At 34.9% G+C, this 24765-nt stretch overlaps 1 protein-coding gene across 1 annotated transcript in view; it reads right to left on the bottom strand.

The window, feature by feature from the left end:
* Window positions 1-24765, bottom strand: part of LOC126973055 (adipokinetic hormone/corazonin-related peptide receptor variant I-like) — a 59181-nt gene that overhangs the window by 25423 nt on the left and 8993 nt on the right. Inside the window, exons 2-3 of the mRNA XM_050820169.1 lie at window positions 23008-23052; window positions 16562-16683 (exon numbers count right to left, since the gene is read on the bottom strand). Coding sequence (XP_050676126.1) covers window positions 16562-16683; window positions 23008-23052 — 167 coding nt within the window. The remainder of the gene's footprint in view (window positions 1-16561; window positions 16684-23007; window positions 23053-24765) is intronic.

Raw genomic sequence — 24765 nt, 5'->3', positions numbered from 1 at the left:
CATTGTGTTCAAATTGTTAAAATATTTTCCGATATTCTTGACTGAAAACTTGAGAACAATAATTAATCATGTTACTTTTAGGCGTTAGCCTTATAATATAACAGTAGATATATGTGAGACAGCGGGAATATAATATTATTAATTACTTAATGGTGAGTCAGTACAACCACGTCGTAAATAATGCTATTAATTATCGTTTATGCTTCAATCAGAAGTGTTGTTTTTGCCAAAGGGGTTACGAAGGGCCAAATTTATGTGTCAAACGAAAATAAACAGCAAACGTGTCAGTTAGCCATGATGGATAGACAAATGGTGTATTTTGTCACTAGTAGGTACCCTACGTAAAAATAACTGATAGAGCTTAAAATCTAAATTGGTAAGTTAAACCTTAATCATTAATTGGTAATACTGTGATGACTAAACTCCTTAAATGTTAATAGTTTTTCAGTTATAAATTTATAGAAAATACAGAAAAATAGAAAAACTAAATGCTATCTTTTCTTTCGTATTTATTTGTTAATAACAATTTCCTTTTTTATGTGCATAATGTCTATACTTTTTTCTAGACATCATTCCGAATCGAATGAGACATCGCTCATATTTTTAACCGACTTCAAAAAGGGAGACGGTTCTCAATTCGTCGGTATATTATTTTTTTTGTTTGTTACCACAAAACTTTCGACTGGGTGAACAAATACTGATATTTTTTTTTGTTTGAAGGCTGGTGCTTCCCCATGTAATTTGGTCCAGATCTGATCTACGTATAGCAAAGTGGATGATAAATTTACGAATAACTCAATATCGCGCCAACCGATTTCGATTATTCTTTTTTATTGGAAAGATAGATAGTTTGGTGAGAGTTTGGTTAGGTTCTGATTACGGAATACATGACAAAGTAACGGAACTCTTCAATTCTTAGGAGCAAATTAACGATCGGCCGAATCTTTTTTATGCTATCCGGATATTTAAGTCATCTACCATATCATAGTTATAGTCAAGTAATTGTCGTAGTCGAATATGATGATCAATGGGACCTTAACGACTTACATTAACGGTGCGATCTATGGCAGAATTTCTAACTGTCTGTTATCAAATTGCAAAGCGCTTTATATACTATACACATATAATATATACACATATTTAGACAAATCGTTAGTTAGTGTACTTCAAATTCACAAAAAACCAAAAAATAAAAATAAATTGAAAAAAAAAAAGCAACCAACTTCAAAAACACTATTCCAATACAATATCTAGATATAATATGCACTAAAAAATATAAAAATAATTACGTATTTTAATACAATCTAATTAATTAATCTTATTCTAGTTACGATTAGAATTTTGGAGTCGAAGAATTAACACGTCTATGAACTCGACTAGATTTAACAGCAAGAGCAATTACCGTTTGACAATTTCAACGTGAAATTTGAAACTGAAACAATGTTCGTGAATGCCCTCTAACATAAACTGTGTCTCGCTGCATTCGAAATATATATATTTTAATCTCTGTCATTCATTTTGCAATATTAACTTTTGCTGAATTTTGGTTTTTTCAGCTATTGCCTATGAAATGAATGAATTGGATGAGGTCAATACACACATACTGACAAATGAAAATATCACTCCGGATGAACAATTTGCAACGTTATCGGCTAGACGATATGCAATCAATGGCTTCGGAAATTCGCTTACTGAGAAAAAAATTGTAAAAGCTTCAGACAGATTTCATGAAACGCGAAAAAGAAAAGAAAAGGGCCAAGAAAAGAGAAATCTCTACATAAAACCAAAATTTCTGAGCTCAAAGACTAACTTCACCAATAGGACCAGCAAACTCTAAACTCAGAGTAAGATATATCTTCCTGAAACTGCCAACAAAAACCCTCAGCAACCCTAAAGTAATGGAATGAAGCTAGAATAGCTAGTAAAGGTGCCTTGCATAAGTCTGGTATTACGTCTGATGTGTAGTAGAACTGGAAAAAGGGTAAGAACTGACGCCGGTAAAAGGTACACACCACAATTTCACAATATCTACAAGGCAAGAAAAAAAAAGATATCAAATGATGAGACACATAACTTAAACGTATGTAATAAGTATGTTTCTTTAATTGGTCAATACTACTACTATCAATACTACTTAAACTCTTTCTCTCTATGAGGTTGGTCCCTCTTATCTGAGGATCGTGGTCAGCATTTTCATCTGGAGCGGATGATCTGCGTCCACCAGATTGTTTCCAGTACGTCTCTTACAAACGTGGAGAATTTGGATGACGAGTCTTTAATTTGGTATGTCCATCTTGTTGGAGAACGACCACGCGATCAGTTCCCTTCGGTATTTCCAACCACAATTATTTTTTTTCAAGCTTTCGTTGCCTCAGCGCATTGTGTGGCCACATTTTAAAGAATACGTTGTCTGCATATGTTTGTGTATACTTATACTTTACTTTTCCAAATACTATAGGAAAATGAAATACAAGAATCACATGCAGCCAAGGGTCAAAGTTAACCTTACGGCTTAAAATTCAATATTTGTAATGCCTATTAGATAGCATGAAGTTTTTTGTCTGATTCAATAATTAGACCCATATAGCTGTATTCAAATTCAATTAGACCTTTGAAATAGATCCATAGGTATGGTGGCATCTCAATAGAGCCTCTTTCGCAACGTGAACACGAGTCACAAACGTGAAATGTTTTGCGCAATTGCTATAGCACTAGTTTGCGTTTGTATGGTTTGTTCTTGTTAATTTAGTTACATAATTAGTTAGTGCATTGTTTCCTCGTTCATACTCGCCATGTTCACTTAGCTTAGCAATAATTAGATTCCTTGGCTTTGTGTGGTGGTTTTTTTTAACAATACATCTAGAACTTTTTATTTGTTCATCTTTCTGTCAAAATAAGTGAATCTAATGAAGATACCCGATACATAATTTTAAAAATTTATTACATTTGATTGAGCAGGTTATCAACTGTAAAGTAGATCCTGTAGATGAAGCCACAACCTGAGAGTTGAACAAAGCAGACAGAACTTTACAACGAGGCGGTACGCTTAGTTGGTTAGAGCACCGGCACGGAACGCCGTAGGTCGTGGGTTCGAATCCCGAAACGTTCATAAAAATTTTGTTTTTCAAATTTTATTTGTGTATTAATCCTAAAAGTGAGGGTTATCACTTTAAAAAACATAAAATATTGTTTAGATTTACAAGAGCGACATCTCAAGTCAATTTCCTAATATGCAGATATTGGGGTTGAGCAGGTTATCAACTGTAAAGCAGATCCTGTTGATGAAGCCACAACCTGAGAGTTGAACAAAGCAAACAGAATTTTATAACGAGGCGGTAATCGAACGGTTAGCTCAGTTGGTTAGAGTACCGGCACGGAACGCCGGAAGTCGTGGGTTCGAATCCCGAATCGTTCATAAACTTTTGTTTTTCAAATTTTATTTGTAGATTATTTTATTTTTATTAAGAAAGCCAATAGCTATTAAAACTCAAATAATATCTAAAGATGAGTTGTTAGTGTAAAGCCCAGTTGCATGGCTTAGAGTTAGTGTTTTTATACGTCCTCCACCGAAGAATAGGCCCACACTATAATCCCAACCTAACGACCGTGATAATAGGCAACCCAAAACTCTGCTAAAACAACGTAAGAGTATATTCTAAGTGTATCATTAAAGAACTAACGCACACATTCACTAAACAAAATTAGTCACGCCCTATCGGGCTGTCTTATACGACTCAAAGGCCCGGTATCCACCAAAGCGGAGAGGAGAGGAGACGAGACGAGATAAGCCGCGAGAAGCTGTCAGGTTATTTCCATCAGAGCGATGAGGAGATGAGAATTGTCTTTATAATAATAATATTTCGGATTCATCCATACATGAGATTAGATTAGATCCATATTTGTTAGTACAATTTGCAAACTTACAAAATAGTGTAAGTAATAACTTATTAATTCACATATTTAGAAAAATAAATAAAATAAAATAATAGGCTGGTCCGGGTGGACTTCCCGATGATGACGGTAAATTACTGTACGACTGCGTTCAGCCTTATCCAACGAGTCAGCATCGGGGAGTCCCACCGGTCTGACAGCGTGCGCAGTATGCTGTTGGGACTGTCGCGCATGCGACGCATGGTAGAAGCGCACCGCTTGCGTATGTTGGCCGCAAAGCCATCTGCGTGAGCTGCCGCGTACATAGGAGGAGGCACTGCAATGGCGTATCAGTCCCATCAGCACCCGCGTTATTGTATTGTACGCGCAGATCGCTGTATCTCCGCAGTGTATAGTTAACCCACAGGCTGCAGGTGTAGAAAGACTGAAAAGCGCAACTTTAACAGTCTCCGTGCATCGTAACAACCTGCGGGCCAACATGTTACATCGGACTGACAGCGCTCTTCGCTCCCTTTCAATATCCATATTGTCATTGAGGTCCTCGGTAACCCAGTGACCCAAATACTTTACTTGCTTAACTTTATTTAGAGCTGTACCACATAAGCTGAATCTTGGAACAAAAGTGTATCGCTTTACATCCGGCCAAAAAATCATTATTGCACTCTTTTTTGCGTTGTATTTGAGACCGTGTGCCACTGCTTAGGACTTATAAATTCTCAGTAGCCTTCGTAAATCACCAATCGATGGGCTCAGTAGCACCATATCGTCTGCGTTGTTATTATTGTTCACGCACACTCCGTCAATATGACTCCCGACTCCGGAGCTACTGAGCTCATCGGTCAGTCGGTCGACATACAGGCTGAAGAGCTTGGGAGAGGTCAACCCCCCTGCCTCACCCCGCATTCCAGCCCGTACTCCTCCGAGGCAGAGCTTGCCGATCTTACGTAGTTCTTTTGCTTATTATCTATTCTATTTATCTATTATATATAGATATATTGGCGACGAAGTATAATTCAGCTAAGTTTGAAACCGAAAAGTTGCTTAAAACGCAGTGGATTTCTGCTATCTCCGTTTTTACAAGTTTATAGCCGTCATCTCTCAATCTGTCAATGACTGCACGTTTCATATAATCGAGTAAATCGCTTTTTTCTTAGAGAGTTTCGGTAGGCTGAATCGCATCTCCGCTCCGCTGCGCCACTTGATCGCTCGACGTGGCACAAAATTTTATAGATAAATGAGACATCTCCTCTCCGCTTGATCCATTTCCACTGAAGATAAGCGGAGAGGAGGTGCGAAAATAACGAAATCTAATTGGTTATCAAAATACATTTCCTCTCCTCTCCACTAGATCCATTTCCACTGAAGTTAAGCGGAGATGAGGTGCGAAAATAATGAAATCTAATTGGTTATCAAAATACATCTCCTCTCCTCTCCACTTGATCCATTTCCACTGAAGCTAAGCGGAGAGGAGGTGTGAAAATAACGAAATCTAATTGGGTATCAAAATACATCTCCTCTCCGCTTTGGTGGATATTGGGCCTAAGGCTGAGATCTATATAGCGTACTAAGACTTTAAGTCTTTGCTCAGACGTTACTTACGTAAAACTCAGCTTAAGTAAGCTTAGGGCATTCTTTGATTTTTTTTTATAGAATACGTAAACAAACGATTTGGTATTTATAGTCATTTGACAGTTTAGGTTAAGCGCAGCATATGCTAATAGCTACGGCCGTTCCCAATATACTATCTACGGATTGAAATAAATTAATACCTTCTACTTAGTAATTTGCTGTCAATAATCTGAAGCTGTCCCAATATACCCGATAAGTTATTCTTATCGCCTTATATTGGGACGCGTGTATTGAAATTTCCATACAAACTTATATCGCTGGTAAGCTATACGTCGTCCCATTTATAGACAGCGTGTACGGATAAGGTGAGTTACCGTGGATAAGTTTATTGGGACAGAAAAGTCATCGATAGTTACGGTTTTTATCTCAAGTAAGAGATAGACTGAATATTGGGAACGGCCGAAGACAGCCCAATGGAAAGGTCAAGCGCACGTTTCATTATACACAGTACATTGCCGATTATTATTAAATAAACTTTTACAATAGAAAGTTTTAGTAGATTTTACAACGAGTGCACAAAACGAACCATTTTTATCCGAGACTTTTAGCAATGACTGATAGTAATGTCGAGGATAAAAAGGTTTTGTGGACGAGTTGTAAACTCTGCTTTTCAATTCGATTGCGAGGAAATAAAACAGTAGTATAACATGGACATTTTTAACAATTTTAGGAAATTTGAAGAAAATAATAAACGCACGATAAAACAAGACCTGTTTACCGCCGCTTTTTTTAAATCTTACGACATTGATATTAGGCTTGGGCTCCAGACCTATACAGCCTACTATTGAATTAATTTGGTAATATATATATTTTTTAATTAATTAAATAACCTAATGTATTTTAATTTAAATTTTAATATCTTTTATGTCTTAAAAACACATAAGGCAAATAAATTAAAGTAAATATTAAAAAATAACAAATTCTATCTCTGAACTTTTTATTGTGTTTGGCTGTATGGCTCATTTTCTTTGCTTTAATATAGATTCATTTATGAGTATATCCCTTTGTGCACTTGTGCACAAAAATCGACTTAGTGCAGCCTATATCGTGCACAAATAAGCAATTTCACAGCATGAGAAGTGAAATAGTACATTATATTATTATATAGTACCCCAAACTCATTTGATTATCAGTTTTATTGAAATAAGTGGAAATCTATAAATGATTTATGCGATATGCGGATTTGTTAACTTATTTGATATGAGAGACGGAACGCATTTCTTGATGTGGCAGCAAAAATTGAACAAACACGAACATTACATGAGATTAAAGTCACACGAGCCGGTAAGGAGTATCAGGGAGTCAATAGTGCAAATGCTTTTGCGGAGCATTTCAGTTCAGTATTTGTAGATCAGGAGCCGCGCTTAGACTGGCAGAGTACCAATGCCAATTCGTACTCCCATGCAAGGCACGTGAATATACAATGCTTCTCGGAGTCTCGCGTCCGTACTTCTATCAAAAACCTTAAGGCTGCTTCTTCGCCAGGACCTGATGGAATACCAGCATATGTAATTCGTGGTTGCGTTGATATTTTGATTAAACCAATCACTTATATTTTTAATTTGGTTTTACAGACAGGTAACTATCCCTCAGCATGGAAGAAATCTCGAGTTACTCCTATTCTCAAAACGGGATCCAAGACTGCGGTGGAAATCTATCGGCCAATAGCAATTCTTTCAGCTTTAGCTAAATCTTTTGAGAGTGCCTTGTACGACATAATCTTACCGCAGTGTATTCCCTTCGTTACTGAGACGCAGCACGGGTTTCTCCCACGACGATCAGTAAGCTCAAACCTTCTCCACCTTGTGGATCTTCTATCATGGGAATTAGAACAAGGCAACCAAGTGGACGTCATCTATCTGGACTTCCAGAAGGCGTTCGATCGGCTTGATAACGACGTCATGATTCACAAATTGGGGATGATGGGTTTCTCGCCAAAACTGTTAATGCTTTATGCAAGTTACCTATCTCAAAGAGAGCAATTTGTTAAATATGGTGAGTTTGTATCTAATCCTTATAGAACGCGTTTTGGAATTAGTCAGGGGTCTAATTTGGGACCTTTGCTCTTTATCCTATTCATAATTGATCTCCCAGAAGTCATACAGGATTCTGAGGTGTTACTGTTTGCTGATGATCTAAAGTTGGTCAAGGCAGTAAAGAGCTCAGAGGACTCCTTATCTCTACAAAACGACTTAGATCGGGTTTACAAGTGGAGTGTTGATAATAAGCTGTTTTTTAACCTGTCGAAATGTGAATTCATGTCATTCTCACGCTCCTCCGCCGTGCAAGAGTTCAATTATTTAATTGGTGATGTGCCGGTGATGCGAGTACAGGAAGTACGAGATCTTGGGGTTGTATTCGATCCTAAACTCACGTTTCACTTACATGTGGAGACTATTGTTGAGGCTGCTTACCGACGGCTTGGATTTGTTCTACGTAATGCATCTCATTTAACGAACCAAGCACTTCGTATCCTTTATACGGCGCTAGTCCGTAGTATTCTCGAGTGCAACTCAGTTGTTTGGAACCCACATGAGAGCAAATATACTTTAATGATCGAACAAATCCAAAAACAATTCCTTAGACATTTGTATAAGAGGCAATATGGATACTATCCATTTATGTACCCAACACTCTTTTTACAAGGACATCTGAGCTTTGATTCACTGCAGTTACGTAGGTACGTAGCTCTTACTAAGTTTGTTCTCAAAATAATTCGGGGCAGAGTGGACTGCGTATACTTATTACAACGTTTGTTGCGTTTCTTTGTACCGACCTCGTACGTACGCGCGCGGCGACACGCACTATTTGCGCAGCCACCTGCACGCACTCAAGCGCATAAGCACACGCCTGTAATACGAGCCATCTGTCTTCTAAACTCTGTACTTGAGGTAGCACCACAGTGTGATCTATTTGCCAGCTCGATGGAATGTTTGGTCAAAGAATGTAAGAAAAGATTTGAGAGTTTGATGCCTGTAAGCTCTATAAAATAAGATAACTAGTTTATAATTTTCATTGTTTGTTTTTTCTTTAGTATAATATCTTTGTAACGCTTTAGATTTAATCTGTAATGTTACATTGTATCTTTGATAAATAAATAAATAAATAAATTACAATGATAGATATCAAACATCTTACCACACCGAAGCGTGTATTATACGGGAATTTTAAAACGTTGAACAACTGCTATTGTGACTACGCAATAAATTGTTGATCTCCTTTTTGTTCGGCTAAAAGCTTGAGTTTCGTTTTAAGTCGTCGTTTTGGTGGATGAAGTCCTTACCTCGCAATCAAAGCGATATTTATAAATAGCAACTTGGACTTATCGCTCTAGATTAGTCTGAGAAAAGTCTAAGTATGCTTTATAAATCTCAGCCTTAGTCTACGATTAAGATTAAAGTGATCATAACAACAACAGAAACTGAATTAGTGAGGAATTTGTTGGCTAAGGTACGTCTTGCAGAGTGAACACATTATTCAGAATCTAGATTATTAACGCTATTTAAAAAATAGCGCTTGCTCGCCAAGTGAAAGCTTTTCTTTCAAAGTGATTTAACAGGGGTATTGAATTGGAGTTTAGCAAGAAGTTGGGAACAATCGATTAAACTTCAAGCTTTTTAAAAGAAGAAAAATAGCAGTTATTTTAGGATGTTTCTTTAGAGGCGGGAAATGATATTGATTACATAGTTGAGTTATATGTGACTTTTAAACGATAATAAAGATGTTTTAGGAATATTATTTGAATATTCTCAATGCAATTTGCATTTATGACTGCTTAAAGAAAAAAGGATTCCAGGCCTGTTTGCGGCTTACTTGAGATTATCCACATCATGTTACTGAACTTCCGTTATTTATAATTTTAAGCTTCTTATTAAGAAAATTTAAATGAAGAAAGTGTATAATAAAGTTCAGAAATAAATAGACTATAAAAGTTTATGGATGCTATAAAAACTGTAAAGGGAGGATAATACTTGCTGAGTTTCTTGCTTTCTTGGTTGGAAGGCCTCTCTTAGACCGATGACATAAAAATTTATTTTCATAACTGCACAAATTGTACATAAATGAATAAAGATTTTTCATTTCATTGCTTCTGTCAAATGTGCATTAATAACTATTGTGTCAACTTAAGTATGAAAAAGTAACTTTGAACTGTGCTCCACACCTAGCTTACATTCTATACAAGCAACCGACGTGGTAGTTATAGTACCTTTAAGCACATCTAATTAATATCTTAGATTTTAATATAATATAATTTTTTTAAGCAATATTGGAACAAAATCAAAAACACAATGACAAGATTAAGTACACAAACTAGAAACTATTAATCCGAAAACAAATTAAAATTCCTTATAACATTTACTAGAAGAGACTCGATATTCTGTATTTTTTATGCTAAAAGCTGTGAAAGCGACGAAAAAAATAGCAGTGAGCTGTTAGTGAAGCTATCAGATTGATCTATCCAACACAGATTATCTAAATCTACCAGGAGAGTTTCATATGTGATTGTAAATAACTGTGTACAAATAAAGATATTTTGAATTTGAAAAAGACTTAGCTGTCATGCACACTAAAATAATAAAGCTGGCCTCGTGCGGTGCCTAAAATAAACAGGCTCTATCTAGCCGTATAAATACTACTAAGCCAATTTTTCAACGATTGATATGTAATTTAAAATATGGACATTCTCTACGCATACACTGCAGTAGTGCGTTTGTAGAAACTCTAGCGGCCTTACAAATAAAATTGACATTAAGTTATAACTAAGCATAAACCAAGAATATGTAAAATGTTTACAAATAGACATTTTGCTTACGAATTGTTTGTTTGGACGTATAACGTCTCCCGCGTTTATTTGCAAGGCAGCGTCATTCAGAAAACTTCAGAATTATCATTGTATTGACAGTATTGTCAACGATATTGTAAACATTTTGCATTTTCTTTGTTTATCATCAGTTATAACTTTACACCAAGTTTATTTATAAGGCCGTCGAAGTATATTTTTCTTTATTATTATGGTTGCCAGTCAAATATAAAACTTAAAGTTAAAGTACATGAGATTAATATAAATTTTTAATGGTCAACCTGGTGTTAGGCAATATGAGCTACCTATGCCATTGTGAATATCATCACAATAATATCCTATCAGGAAAATAATTAGTAGGTAGTATGATACGACCTTGATCACCCCATCTTGCGTCACCCTAAGGCTAACAATGTCAGATGTTCCTTATTAAAATTAAAATTCAAATATTTTTATTAAAAATAGGATAATATTATATTACTTATGGAAAGTTAAAAACTAACACCCATTCGAAAAAGTATGCCTCAGACCTGAGAAGAACACGCACAAGAAACTCAGCGGAAACAAACCGGAAAAAATTCTACTGCCGGGATCAAAAACACAGCAGTTCAAATACATTCGTAGTAATCAATAAAACAAGCTTTAACTGCAAGACGATACAAAATTCAAAAGTTATTTTTACATAAAAAACTTGGGCTTAATGAATCGTCCGTAATACAAACTGACAAACTCCAAGTAAACAAGAAAAGTTCGCCTACACTTGGATGGAATATAATGTCAAGTGAACTGACACAAAAAAGATTGTGAAGTGTCTATTGCTACAGTTTTTTTTACATGAAACAAATTAATAATTGTTGATAGACGATATATAAGCGATATGATAGAGCCATTACAGTAGTAAGTATTAAAAGTAGGTTTAAGGTAAGTTTTAGTATATTCAAAGTAGGTTTAACATCATACAAACTTATTTTTTATTTCGCTGCCTTCTTTCAACTTCCTTTTGAATTGGACTCAATTGCTTGTAGTGTAAAAAATAGTATCTCTGTTACCAAAAACTAGTGCAAAGAAGTCGTTTTCACTCACTCAGTGAGAAAAAATTCTTGGTCTTCTTTTGATGTTTGCCTTTTGTAGTGCGAAACTCGCACGAATCAGAAATGAGTAGATCCGTAGGAGAACTAAATTTACCGACATAGCCCAAATGATTGCGAAACTGAAGTGGCAGTGGGTATGGCAAAAAGTTCAACGGACAGATGGCCGTTAGGGCAGTAATGTCCTGGAATGGCGACCACGTACCAGAAGATGCAGTGTTGGTAGTCCCCCCACAAGATGGACCGACGAACTGGTCAAGATCGCCGGAATACGTTGATAATAGATGTGGGCAGCGCAGGACCAATCGTCATGGCAACCATTAGGGGAGGCCTTTGTCCAGCAGTGGATGTCTTCCGGCTGATAATGATGATTATGAGTGTGAAACTAACGCCATGCACTTAGTCAATGGCGAGTTGTTTGAAGGATGCACGAAGAAGGTAGTAACTTTGTTAGCTTGTCATTTAATTAAAGGATCTTTCGTTCACTCGAGATTCAAACTCGACACTCGTAACAAAAGTGAACTTTTATCTCTTGTTGAACAAAAACTATTTCAACGTAACATGTTACTTTAATTGTATTATTTCTAGGTGTGTGATTGAATGCATGATGTGGGTATCGAAGTGTACATATTCCATGTTTGATGTGTTCTCGTTAGGAATCGAACCGGGTGTTTGAACTCGACTTCATTCTATTTTGCGTTCTTATTCACTGTTGACCTTTCCTTGCTGAACATTATTCTTTGTTAACTAAACAGTTCCCTAAAATATGGTCGAGGGAGCCTATGGCTGGTCCATGCGTCATGCTTATGAGCGGGTTTGTGGTGGCTGGATGATCTAATTACCAGAAAAGTTATTTTATTTTTATAATCGCAAATTTAACACTCGCAAGATATTATTTACGATATGCATAATCCACACAGGATTGATGCATCTAATGTACTCAATAACTCTTGTGTTTTTACTTATTAAATTTACATTTACTTTTTTTTCACTCGTGTAAGGGAATGAGTATTTGATGTTTGTGTATCTTTCTTGCATCACTATAGATATATATAAAATGCAATAATTTGTATAACGATGAAGCAACATGTTTCTTGCCACTTCTTCTCAACAAAGCTCAACCTTCTCCGAAGTGACGGTAAATGTAATAAGAAAAGGAAACTTTTGACATTCATGAGTATTATTTCCTTAACTTACGTGAATAAGGTAAGTTTGATTTTATTTGACCTTCGCATAAGTAAAAAGTACCAGCTGTCAAGAGTACGGGTGTGTTCAGTATCTTTTTTAATTCAGACTGTGGTGCAGTGGTGTTTAACGATGCTTATAATATGACCAAGATGTTGTGGTAGTGGGTTGCCATGTCCAAGAAGCATCGTGAGAGATCTCTGAAGTTTTGATCGATGGTGGGCAGGCTTTTCAGAGAATTCCTCGACTCAATTAGATAGATTTAGCTATGGATCCAAATAAGTTCTAATCTTGTTAAGTCCTTGTTATCCGCCAATTCAAAAATCTTTTCTTCGTAACGCAATCATCTCCATATTCTCTTTTGGATAACTGACAATACATCTTATTTAGTTCCACTCCATTCGCTTTTTACACTGTTTCTTAATCCGTATCTCAGGCTAACTCCATACCTACCATGTTTTATTTTACTATATGATACATCCAGTATTAGTGAATACTTAGCTAGCTTAGCTGATGCTCTACTTAGATCACTTACCGCTAGTTGCAGAAAACATCCTTAAAGTTAATATTTCATTAAATATAATACTGTCACTTTCTTTTTCATTTTGACAGTCAAAGATAGCATGTGATATAATGAAACATTAACTTTTCATATGCTTTTTCTACACCCATGCTTTAAAGATTCTAAAACAGTTAGCTTATTGCAAACATTAAAACACCCAATGTCCTAATAACCATTACATCGTCCAAACGAGTGTTGTAATAAAATTCAGTACAATATTATATCATCCGCTTTCACAATAACACAACTCAGAATCTTTTATAGAGGATTCATATTAGGGGTGTAGATAAAGTCTTATATGCAACAGTTGATGATTAGGTATTAAAACACTCATGTGAGACTATTATTGAAGTATAAACCCACATTCGTGTTCTAATACACCTGATTACATAACAGTTGCATAATTAACTATTCAGTAACTGGCGGTTATACATCTAGATAGACTGTGACAGATAGCACTAACACAAAGTGACATAGAAATCGCCAGCGTAAGTCGTGGCTTGTTACGCACATTAGAGTAATGAACATGTCCTGTTTGCATCGGTCGTTTAGCAGCAAGAGGCTAAATGTATATTAGAACTGCCTAACGGCCGTTCCCAATATTTAGTCTATCTCCGGTTGTGGCCTACTTGCAAAATCGTAACAATCGTTGACTTTTCTGTCTAAATAAAATTATCGACGGTAACTCACCTTATCCGTACACGCTGTCTGTCAATGGGAGGACGTATAGCTTACCAGCGATAGAAGTTTGTATGGAAATTGCAATTCACGCGTCCCAATATAAGGCGATAAGATAAACTTATCGGGTATATTGGGACAGCTTCAGATTATTGACGGCTAATTACTGACAGTAGAAGGTGGTAATTTATCTCTATCTATAGATAGTATATTGGGAACGGCCGTAAGATAGTATAAATACATTCGTATATGCCTTAACTTCTCAATCGATCTGATTAAAGGAAACAGGTTATATTTCATTTGAAAATTCCGGACAGTTATTAGTTAGTTAGTAGCGCGTAGTTATTAGTTATTATCTATTTTTGACTTATTCAATGAAGTTGTGAATGTAAACAATATATCTGTGATTTAAGATCAAGGTTATCTGCGTATTTAAGTTTCTTATGAAAATAAGGGATCAGGCGAGCAGGACGTTCAGCTGATGGTAATTGTTACACGCTGCCCATTACAATTCAGTGCCTCCCAGGATTCTTGAAAAACCCCCAAAAATTCTGAGCGGCACTACAGCTGCGCTCGTCACATTGAGACATATAAGATGTTAAGTCTCATTTGCACAGAAATTTCACTATTTACGGCGCCCTGCAGACCGAAACACAGTAATGCTTACATATTACTGCTTCACGGCAGAAATAGGCGCCATTGTGGCAAAACATTCTGTGCAAAGGATTAAGGTGTAAGGAAAAAAGATTCAAATTAAATATTATATGATACAAATCAAATTAAATATTATAATTTGGTTCTCCTAAGAGAGTAGGTCGTATAGGCAGATGAACTGAACGAACCAACACAACTGTAAAACTTTCCCTCGATAAAGTTACATTAGTTAAATGAGAAACCGAAATTATTAAGCAAAATCAATTTCCACTTTTGCCAACAGAATTAATAAAATTATTTATTAATAAACTCTCAATTTTATGAATTCCGAGTACATTTCAGTTTTTTGTTTCAGTCCGATGTTTGATGATATGATATGACTTTTAGTAGAAAATATGTTATGAAAACTCGAGGAAATTTTTTGAAGTAAAACTTCTTTACGCACGCTTGGCTTGGGAGTAAGAAAATTCTTAAGATCGTCGGAGAAATTAAGGATGAAAGTTGATTTTTCTGAGAGATTAACTTTTTAATGTAAAATAATTGTAATAGTTCTGAAGTGTTAATTTTTCTATAGACGCTTTTTATTAGCTTCGCCTATATTATATTTTTACCCGACTCGTGTGGGCGCGATTTTGACTTACTTTAAATGGACAGATTTCGTTCAAACTTCGAAGATTTATCGATGACCGATGACAATACATTAATTTGATAAAATCATTGTGTAATATAAATTGTCATTTTTGTGTACTATAGCGCAATTAATTAATATTTTTTTTAACTACATAAATGCTAGTACTTTTATACTGATAAATAAAGCAATTCGTGCGAAATTATTCCCTAACCATACCAAAATATTCAAAAATGCACAACGTAAATGTTCTAGTTTTCACTTTTGCCGCCACTCCCAGAGAGCAACCCGTATTTGTTTTGTAGAGGAGGACAAATGACCAAACATACGGGACATAAATTCATTAACCCTATAAAAAGAAGAATTAACTTTAGCATTCATTTCGATGTCATTTCTAATGTGCTAGATACTACTATCAGTTCGGAAACTAATGGCGCTCTGAGAGAGAAGAAACGGCGCAAGAAACTCTCCCAGCATTCTTTTCTTGCGCTCTTTTTAAATATACAATATTGTACTATCATTACTATTGGTATAAAATAATCATAATCTAGTCCCAGGCTGTCCGATCGCATAGATATTCAGCTGTAGAGTAGTAGGATTTACGACAGAGCCATTTTTGATAAAACATTTAAATTTATTTATTGATAATGTCTGAACAAGAATAATACAGAATAAGTTACAAGCGATCCCTTATTTCTAGTGTTATATATCCGAACGTCCAATAAACGAACATAATATGATTTCGAAAACCGAAAACGCATTGAGACAGCACAAATCATGTGAGTGTCGTAAATTTATTGCCCTATAGATTTTGACATAGACTTATAATATACTAACGTATAGACAAACATAGCATGCTAAAGAGAAGAACATCTAACAAAGCAAGATAGAAATGGAAAGCGAATCTATTCATACTGTAAACGATTATTGTTGCTAACTCGTAAACAGTCAGACACGCTTGGCATTAGCTACTTAGTATTGTCAGGTGGTCTATACGCTAGTATATCCTGGGTCTATGGTTTTTGGTAACTGTATAACAGGCGCAGTAAAAGAAAGTTAACGACGCCTATTTGCAAAGAGCGAGAGAGCATAAAAGTCAAAGTCAAATAAACTTTATTCAATTAGGCTTAAACTAAACGCTTTTTAATCGTCACTATTAACATTCCTTCTAAATTAATGAATCCACCATATCTTTGGAAAAAGTAGAGCTCGTGAGAACACCACTCTTTTCAATCAATAGAGTATTTTACAATGGCTGTATTCAAAACAAATTAGTTTGTAAGGTGCTGCATACAAAATATTAATCGTGTTAGATAAAGCGTTTTAAATATCATATACAGACCTTGAATTCATTGTTTGTGTAAGGATGCTTCGTGAACATGATGGTCTTGATAACCGACACACACAGTAAATAAAAGTGAATACAAGTAGCAAAATAAAGTTACCTGTCTAATGATATGCAGACTAATACATTTGAGGAGAGGTACAATCCAAATGCTCGAAGAACTAAGAAGAATTTACAAGCAAAGTTTCCCGCGAGCCACTCATTGGTCGTTCGCCAACCAATCTGCAACAAACACAATATTGCATTAACAAAATGACACCAAGAGAAAATTATCTTAAAATTTTCAAATCAGGGCTACATTTCAGTTTATCCGAATGATATTTCAATTAACCATGTTATTTGTTGCAACTATGCGGGGAGATAGCCACAATACGTGAGTCACAACCGCAAATATACTGACACATAGAAATTGTTGAAGCTATTTTGTTAGCCTCGGTAATTTAAGTAAATAGATAAAGGTATTTTGCAAGCATTTTATAAGCGATTATCAATGACGTTTTATATAAATATGGAACGGCAAAATTGTGCTTAAGGACAATGTTAGCACACTTTTCTCCTAAGTCGTGTGTCAGCTGTGTGTCAATCAACAAGCCTGAGCGTGCTATAAAAAAGTGTTTAAATAATACGTAAACGACGCAAAAAAAGATGGTGCGACGGTGATACTGTAAGTTAATTTTATTTATATAAGATTGATTGGCAAAACGCGTAAATAGTATAGTAAAACGAATATTGTTTCATTAAATATGGTACTTTTATTATTGACAAGTAATCACATCCCTTTGTCAAAGTGAGACAGATAAAAGGACGCGACCAGCACACAGTAAGAAATGAAAACTATAGAGTCGCTCTTTTTTTAAAGGCGCAGGTGAACAATTTTGTCACGAGATTACAATCAAATATCAGAAAAGAATGTTCATCTACATATTATGCATTACTCACGAAATACTTCTACTTACAATTTGACCATTTTGCTTGAATTTGTATAAAATAATTCATAATTATTATTATAAGATTTTTTAAGAGTAAGTAAAGCTCAAATCCTTTAGAGCGATTCATACCAAAGCTTTCTAATCATCTAAATAATCCTTTATATTGTTATACGGATTTTCAATAATTTTATGTTAAATAAAAGTTAAAGTCAAAAAAATCTTTATTCACTGTAAAACTTTATAAGTTATTTAGTGCAAGTCAGGATGAAGTACAAAAGTAACAATAGCATTCAAATGAGTATAACAATATTCATTAACAAAATTTAGAACATTAATTCCAACTATCTTTATCATTCAAATAATCTTTCACATTATAATAGGCCTTAGATATTAATTTATTTATTACGACACATTTAAATTTTTTAATAGGTAATATTTTAATTTCATTTGGGAGTTTATTATAAAATATAAAACAATCCACTTTAAAATATTTAACAATTTTACGGAGCCTAGTAGATGGAATTGCGAGTTTATGTTTGTTTCGAGTATTGACACTGTGTACATCACTATTCTTTTTAAATTGGCTAATATTTTTATGAGCGTATAGGAGGTTCTCGTATATGTACTGTCAGTGTACTGTCATAATATTTATTTCACTAAACTTTTCTCGCAATGAATCCCTTGAACGCATTTTATAGACTGCTCGAATTGCTCTTTTCTGCAGCACAAATATTTTTTCAATATCTGCAGCCCTACCCCACAATATAATTCCGTAAGACAGGACACTATGAAAGTAGCTGAAATATACAAGTCTAGTCGTTTCAACACCTGCCGATTTTTTTTTATCCCAAATACTGCAGAGCTAAGTCGATTACTTACGTTTTTTATATGAGCACCCCATTGTAGCTTAAAGTCTAATGTAATGCCTAGGAATGTTGTCGTTTCTACTACATCAAGTTTGTCATTATTAATTTTTATAGGTGTTGGTTGGTGCTTTATATTTAGAGGTGTAAACCTTACACATTTTGTTTTCCTTTCATTTAAAAGTAAGTTATTAACATTAAACCAATTTACTACTTCAGCAATGTCGTCGTCAACCTGACAGATATTTTTTTGCTGGCGTTTTATTTTAAATAACAAAGATGTATCGTCCGCAAACAGTATAATATGATGTTTATTTTTAATCAGGTCTGGTAAACCATTCACGTAAACCAGGAACAAAAAAGGACCCAAGATTGAGCCCTGCGGTACACCCATCGATATGATAGAGCCAGTTCATCTTTTTTCATTAATGTCTACTTTTTGAATCCTATTACGCAAGTATGATTTTATTAAGTCTAGTGAAACATCTCTAACCCCATAGTGGTGAAATTTTTGAAGTAAGGTTTCATGATGGACGCAGTTGAATGCCTTGGATAGATCACATAACGCTCCTAACGCATCACATGAATCCTCCGAAGCATCCAAAATATTTCTTATTAACTCGATACAAGCATCTGTGGTTGAAAGACCTTGAGTAAAACCATATTGTTTATTATGCATGAGGTTATTATTGTAAAAATGGTTCATTAATTGCAAAACATAATTTTTTCGAAAATCTTGCTAAAGGTTGGTAGTACTGATATGGGTCTAAAATTGGTGGGGTCAGCTTTATCTCCCGATTTAAATAGAGGAGTGATCTTGCTCTGTTTCATTAGGTTTGGAAATATACCGCAATCTACACACTTATTGAAAATAAAAGCTAAGTCTGTGGCTACAATTTCTATTACAGATTTCACTACGTTCACAGAGATTCCCCAGAGATCTTTAGTTTTCTTAACGCTAATTAGTCTAAACGTTTTAATAATCTCTATGCGATCAACATGCTTAAATTTAAAGTTTGTATTACATAAACATACGTTTTTCTGTAGCAGTTTCATTGCAGATATAGATGAGGAATTTAGATATTTTGTCGTAGAGACCAGTAAAAAACTTTTCAAATGTATCTGCAATTTCAGAATCTGTTTTCACGTTTCTGTTACCAATCTTCAATTTGAATTCAATATTTCTCTTATTAGTTTTACCGATCTCCTCATTTATAATTTTCCAAGTTGTTTTTATTTTGTCATTGCTATTTTTAATTTATAAACTTATGTTGTGAGACTAAGCTAATTTAAAATCGTTCTTGAATTCTTGAGAATATAACCTTACATTTTAAATTTTGCAATTGTATTAAATCGCCTCTCTTCATATAAGTTATACAATGTTTGTCTACGTTTATGTAAATCGACGGAAGCCCAGTCATTAAAAGATAAAGTATTTTTTGGAATAAATGATTTTGAAATGAAAATAGAGTTAAACAGCTTAGTAAATGTTTCAAAAAATATGTTGTACATTGCATTGGCATATAAGTTAAGTTGAGTTAGGAATAGAGAATTGGAACTGAGGCAATTTTTCAATTGATTTAAACGATATTTTTTTTACAGGAGTACATTTAACTTTTTCATTTTCTTTTTCTGTTTTTTCAGAATAGATCTGATGTCTTTAATTTTTATTAGTTGACCAAAATGGTCCGAGTCTAATTTACTAATAATACATTTGTTTATTGGAATAATGTCAGTGAATATATTGTCAATACACGTGGCGCTATAGACTTGAACTTGTTGAGAATCTCAACGTAATCGAATCGAGAACCGAGGTCGGTTGAAAATGATAAATAAGATGAAAGTGTGAAGAGAGTTGAGCTGTTTAGATGTAAGGAGATGGATAAAAAAGACTTAGCAGAACACGTCTTTATAATACGTCGTAGTCAAGGACCGATTGGTAGCCTAAATAGAGCACGGCAATACTTCAAGCCGGCTTACATTCTAGCGCTGTACAAAGCGCAGGTCCGGCCACATATGGAGTATTGCTGTCATCTCTGGTCTGGCGCACGCCAGTATCAGCTCGATCCATTTGACCGCGTGCGAAGCAGAGCAGCGTGAATTGTCGGGGACCCAGTGCTCTGTGAACGGCTGGATCACTTGGCGGTGCGTAGAGACATCGCTTCATTGTGTGTCCTAGTGGACAAGACCGCATTTATCATGGGGAGGGTTCCGAAGAGCTGTTTCACCTTATTCCTGCCGCCGAATTCCACCTTCGCACGACACGCCACAAGTTAGGATATCATCCCCACCATCTGGATGTGTGGCGGTCCTCCACAGTGGGGTTTTCAAGGAGCTTTCTTCCACGTACTACAAAGCTGTGGAATGAACTTCCTTGTGCGGTGTATCCGGCACGATACGACATGGGTACCTTCAAAAAAGGCGCGTACACCTTCCTTCAAGGCCGGCAATGCTCCTGTGATTCCTCTGGTGGAACGTGGACGGCGGTGATCACTTAACACCAGGTGACCCGTACGCTCGTTTGTTCTCCTTTTCCATAAAAAAAAATGCCTCTTCGCGGAATGACTGGCTCATGCTAAAATTTAACGTCTTTCAGCAAACCCCGAATTATATTCCAATTTTAGCCTTTGTCTTTAGATAAACTAACAAATTTTTAGTCATAATTAGGTAAAAATATGTCTATTTATTGGAAAATATTGTGAAAATTTGTGACTTTATATTGGAGATTAATCAAATTAGGTTTAACTAGATATATATAATGTCAGAGCTGAATAACTCAAATGAACGAATGAATAATTTGTCGTTTAGGTTACAAGGCAAAGGCTAGCCTTCGTGGTTTTTTTTTACTAACTCAAACCAATCGACATCTCTAACGCTACATCCTATGTGCGAAAAATAACCTTATATAGACAAATAAAATAATAATAATCTAGTACTAACTCCAACAGTCGTTTAATAGAAAATTCATATTTTAAATATCAATTACCTATGAAGTATGTTCGCAAGCGGGCAGCGAAGTGGAACTTATATCGTATACAGAAAAATGCAGAAGCGAATTTATTAAAATTTTTGCGTTCTGTTAAGATTTCTCTATTGAGTTCATTTAAGGAAATATTGAAGATTTATTTTATAACACAGAATTATATATTATAGCAGAATTATTACTAGCTTTTAGCCACGACTTCGTCCGCGTGGGATAGCTGATAGGGAAGCTGCCGGCGCGGCTCTCTTCTACGATACAGCGGATATCCCTTGTTATTGTCGACAGTCTCGTTAATAGTATTTCCCTGTGAATATTAAATGTCCTATTTCATCCCCATGTAGATCTAAATTTCAAAAATGCTCGAACAAATATTTATAAATTACTTCTAATAATAATAATAAAACGTTTATTCTCAGATAACAGCGTTCCATTGTTAGTAAACTTATAATCTAATTGTGTTAGTAATTAAAAATACGAAGGGACATATTTATTTTTATGAAATGGCCAACATACGCACAGTCCCCGCTGGCGGCTATCGCCTTCTGGTAACTATTACTGCTGCCACGAATTCGGCGGAGAAGAGAAGCCGCTTTTTTACGTAGGAAGTGCCTAAATACAAATTTCTTGGTTTTATCTCCGAAAATGACGAATTCCCATACAAACTTTAATCCCTTATTTCAACCTGTTCATTAATTTTTTCGCAATAAAAAGTAAGTATAGCCTATGTCATTTTCGCAGCTCTATTCTATCTCTATATTAAATTTTATCAAAACCGGTTGAGTGGATTAGGCGTGAAAGCGTAACAAACAAACTTATATTCACATTTATAATATTAGTAGGGATTACTAGCTGCCCGAACCGACTTCGTTCTGTCAAAAGTTAATAGTAAAAATTTAATAAATATAATGTATAACCGAGAGATCCCGCTATTTATATCTCAACAATAAACGACGATAACAAACAAAAATAAGTTTTATATTTAGTGTCTTGATGATGCTCATTCTAATGCTTTGCCATTTACAATATAAATCTGTAATATCTTCAAAAATATACATTTATATTCCATGCTGTAAAGCACCATATTGAACTACATATATTAAAAAGAGCGCAACAAAAGAATGCTGGGAGAGTTTCTTGCGCCGCTTCTTCTCTCTCAGAGCGCCATTTGTTACCGAAGCGGTAGTAGTATCTAGTATATTAGGAATGACATCAAAAATAATTCTAAAGGAATCAATTTTGAGAAAATAAGTGCCTTTTATGCTTTTAATATTAAATGCACAATGCCTTTAATATACTAAATTGGATAGGGTTAATGCTGTATTGCTTAAAATGACTTCGTAAATAAGCCAATATTTCTCATAATTATTATGCATTATCACTTAGGTCTAGACATGTACCATCACTGACTCTTTTGTAGACCTTATTAAGGTGTAAAGTACTCTAGTACATTATTTTGATCTATCTATGAACCCAATATCATTCAGCGTTGCAATGTAACCACAATAAAATGTGTTCATTGACGATATCATATTACCAACCTCTAAAATTATCAGCGTTTCTCTACTGCATAATATGTATGTAATATATATAAATATATAAACCTTCCACTTAAATAAAAATTTAAAAAACCGCATCAAAATCCATTCCGTAGTTTTAAATATGTAAACAGACATAGCGACTTTGTTTTATACTATGTAATAATAATACTTATATCCTAAGTAGGTAATACTGGTTAAGATAAATAAGCAATTAAGTTAGCATTAATGCTAACATGACACTTGCATCCAGATCGCGTGAAATTATTAAGCAAACTGATCTTATTTAGTTCGTCTCGCACCGCACCGCACGTGACACCGTGCGTGTCGCGTGCGTTTGATCACGTAAGGCAGTTCATCGACATGTACCTACTGTTTGTTGTTTTACTTCGGTCAAACCGCACCGCTTTGTGTGTTGCAATAACTTTACTAGATTATAGGGGTAGGAGTGACGCGAGATAAAACTAGTTTGGTAACATAATAAGTGTCAGCCCAAACGGCTGTGGTTAGAGGTCGATATAATGATTTGATAATATGTTTCTATTCATCTGTCGTTTGGAGTGACTTTTCATTTGGAATGAGGTTTTTGTGTGGACCAAAATGCTGAATAACTCGAGGATTAATTTTATGGAAATAAAAATTGTTTCACAATTTCTCAAAGAATAAACAAATTATGTATTACCGACTATGATGAGCTCTTAAAATATTGTCGTTAAATCTATGATCGTTAGCTGAATCGATAGTTTAAGGTTCTCGTCAATTGAACTACGAGAAAAGACTGTTAAATATACAAATTAAATTTCTATCAAAATTCATGGACGATCCGGAACTCAAACCTGCACCTCTCTAGCGCAGTTATATAAATCATTGATGTATATATATATATATATATATATATATATATATATATACATCAATGTCGTCGTATATATATATATATATATATATATATACATCAATGATTTATATAACTGCGCTAGAGAGGTGCAGGTTTGAGTTCCGGATCGTCCATGAATTTTGATAGAAATTTAATTTGTATATTTAACAGTCTTTTCTCGTAGTTCAATTGACGAGAACCTTAAACTATCGATTCAGCTAACGATCATAGATTTAACGACAATATTTTAAGAGCTCATCATAGTCGGTAATACATAATTTGTTTATTCTTTGAGAAATTGTGAAACAATTTTTATTTCCATAAAATTAATCCTCGAGTTATTCAGCATTTTGGTCCACACAAAAACCTCATTCCAAATGAAAAGTCACTCCAAACGACAGATGAATAGAAACATATTATCAAATCATTATATCGACCTCTAACCACAGCCGTTTGGGCTGACACTTATTATGTTACCAAACTAGTTTTATCTCGCGTCACTCCTACCCCTATAATCTAGTAAAGTTATTGCAACACACAAAGCGGTGCGGTTTGACCGAAGTAAAACAACAAACAGTAGGTACATGTCGATGAACTGCCTTACGTGATCAAACGCACGCGACACGCACGGTGTCACGTGCGGTGCGGTGCGAGACGAACTAAATAAGATCAGTTTGCTTAATAATTTCACGCGATCTGGATGCAAGTGTCATGTTAGCATTAATGCTAACTTAATTGCTTATTTATCTTAACCAGTATTACCTACTTAGGATATAAGTATTATTATTACATAGTATAAAACAAAGTCGCTATGTCTGTTTACATATTTAAAACTACGGAATGGATTTTGATGCGGTTTTTTAAATTTTTATTTAAGTGGAAGGTTTATATATTTATATATATTACATACATATTATGCAGTAGAGAAACGCTGATAATTTTAGAGGTTGGTAATATGATATCGTCAATGAACACATTTTATTGTGGTTACATTGCAACGCTGAATGATATTGGGTTCATAGATAGATCAAAATAATGTACTAGAGTACTTTACACCTTAATAAGGTCTACAAAAGAGTCAGTGATGGTACATGTCTAGACCTAAGTGATAATGCAT

Source organism: Leptidea sinapis, chromosome 28 (genome assembly GCF_905404315.1).
Source record: "Leptidea sinapis chromosome 28, ilLepSina1.1, whole genome shotgun sequence".
Lineage (NCBI taxonomy): Eukaryota > Metazoa > Arthropoda > Insecta > Lepidoptera > Pieridae > Leptidea > Leptidea sinapis.
This window is presented reverse-complemented; position numbering and strand designations above follow the sequence as displayed.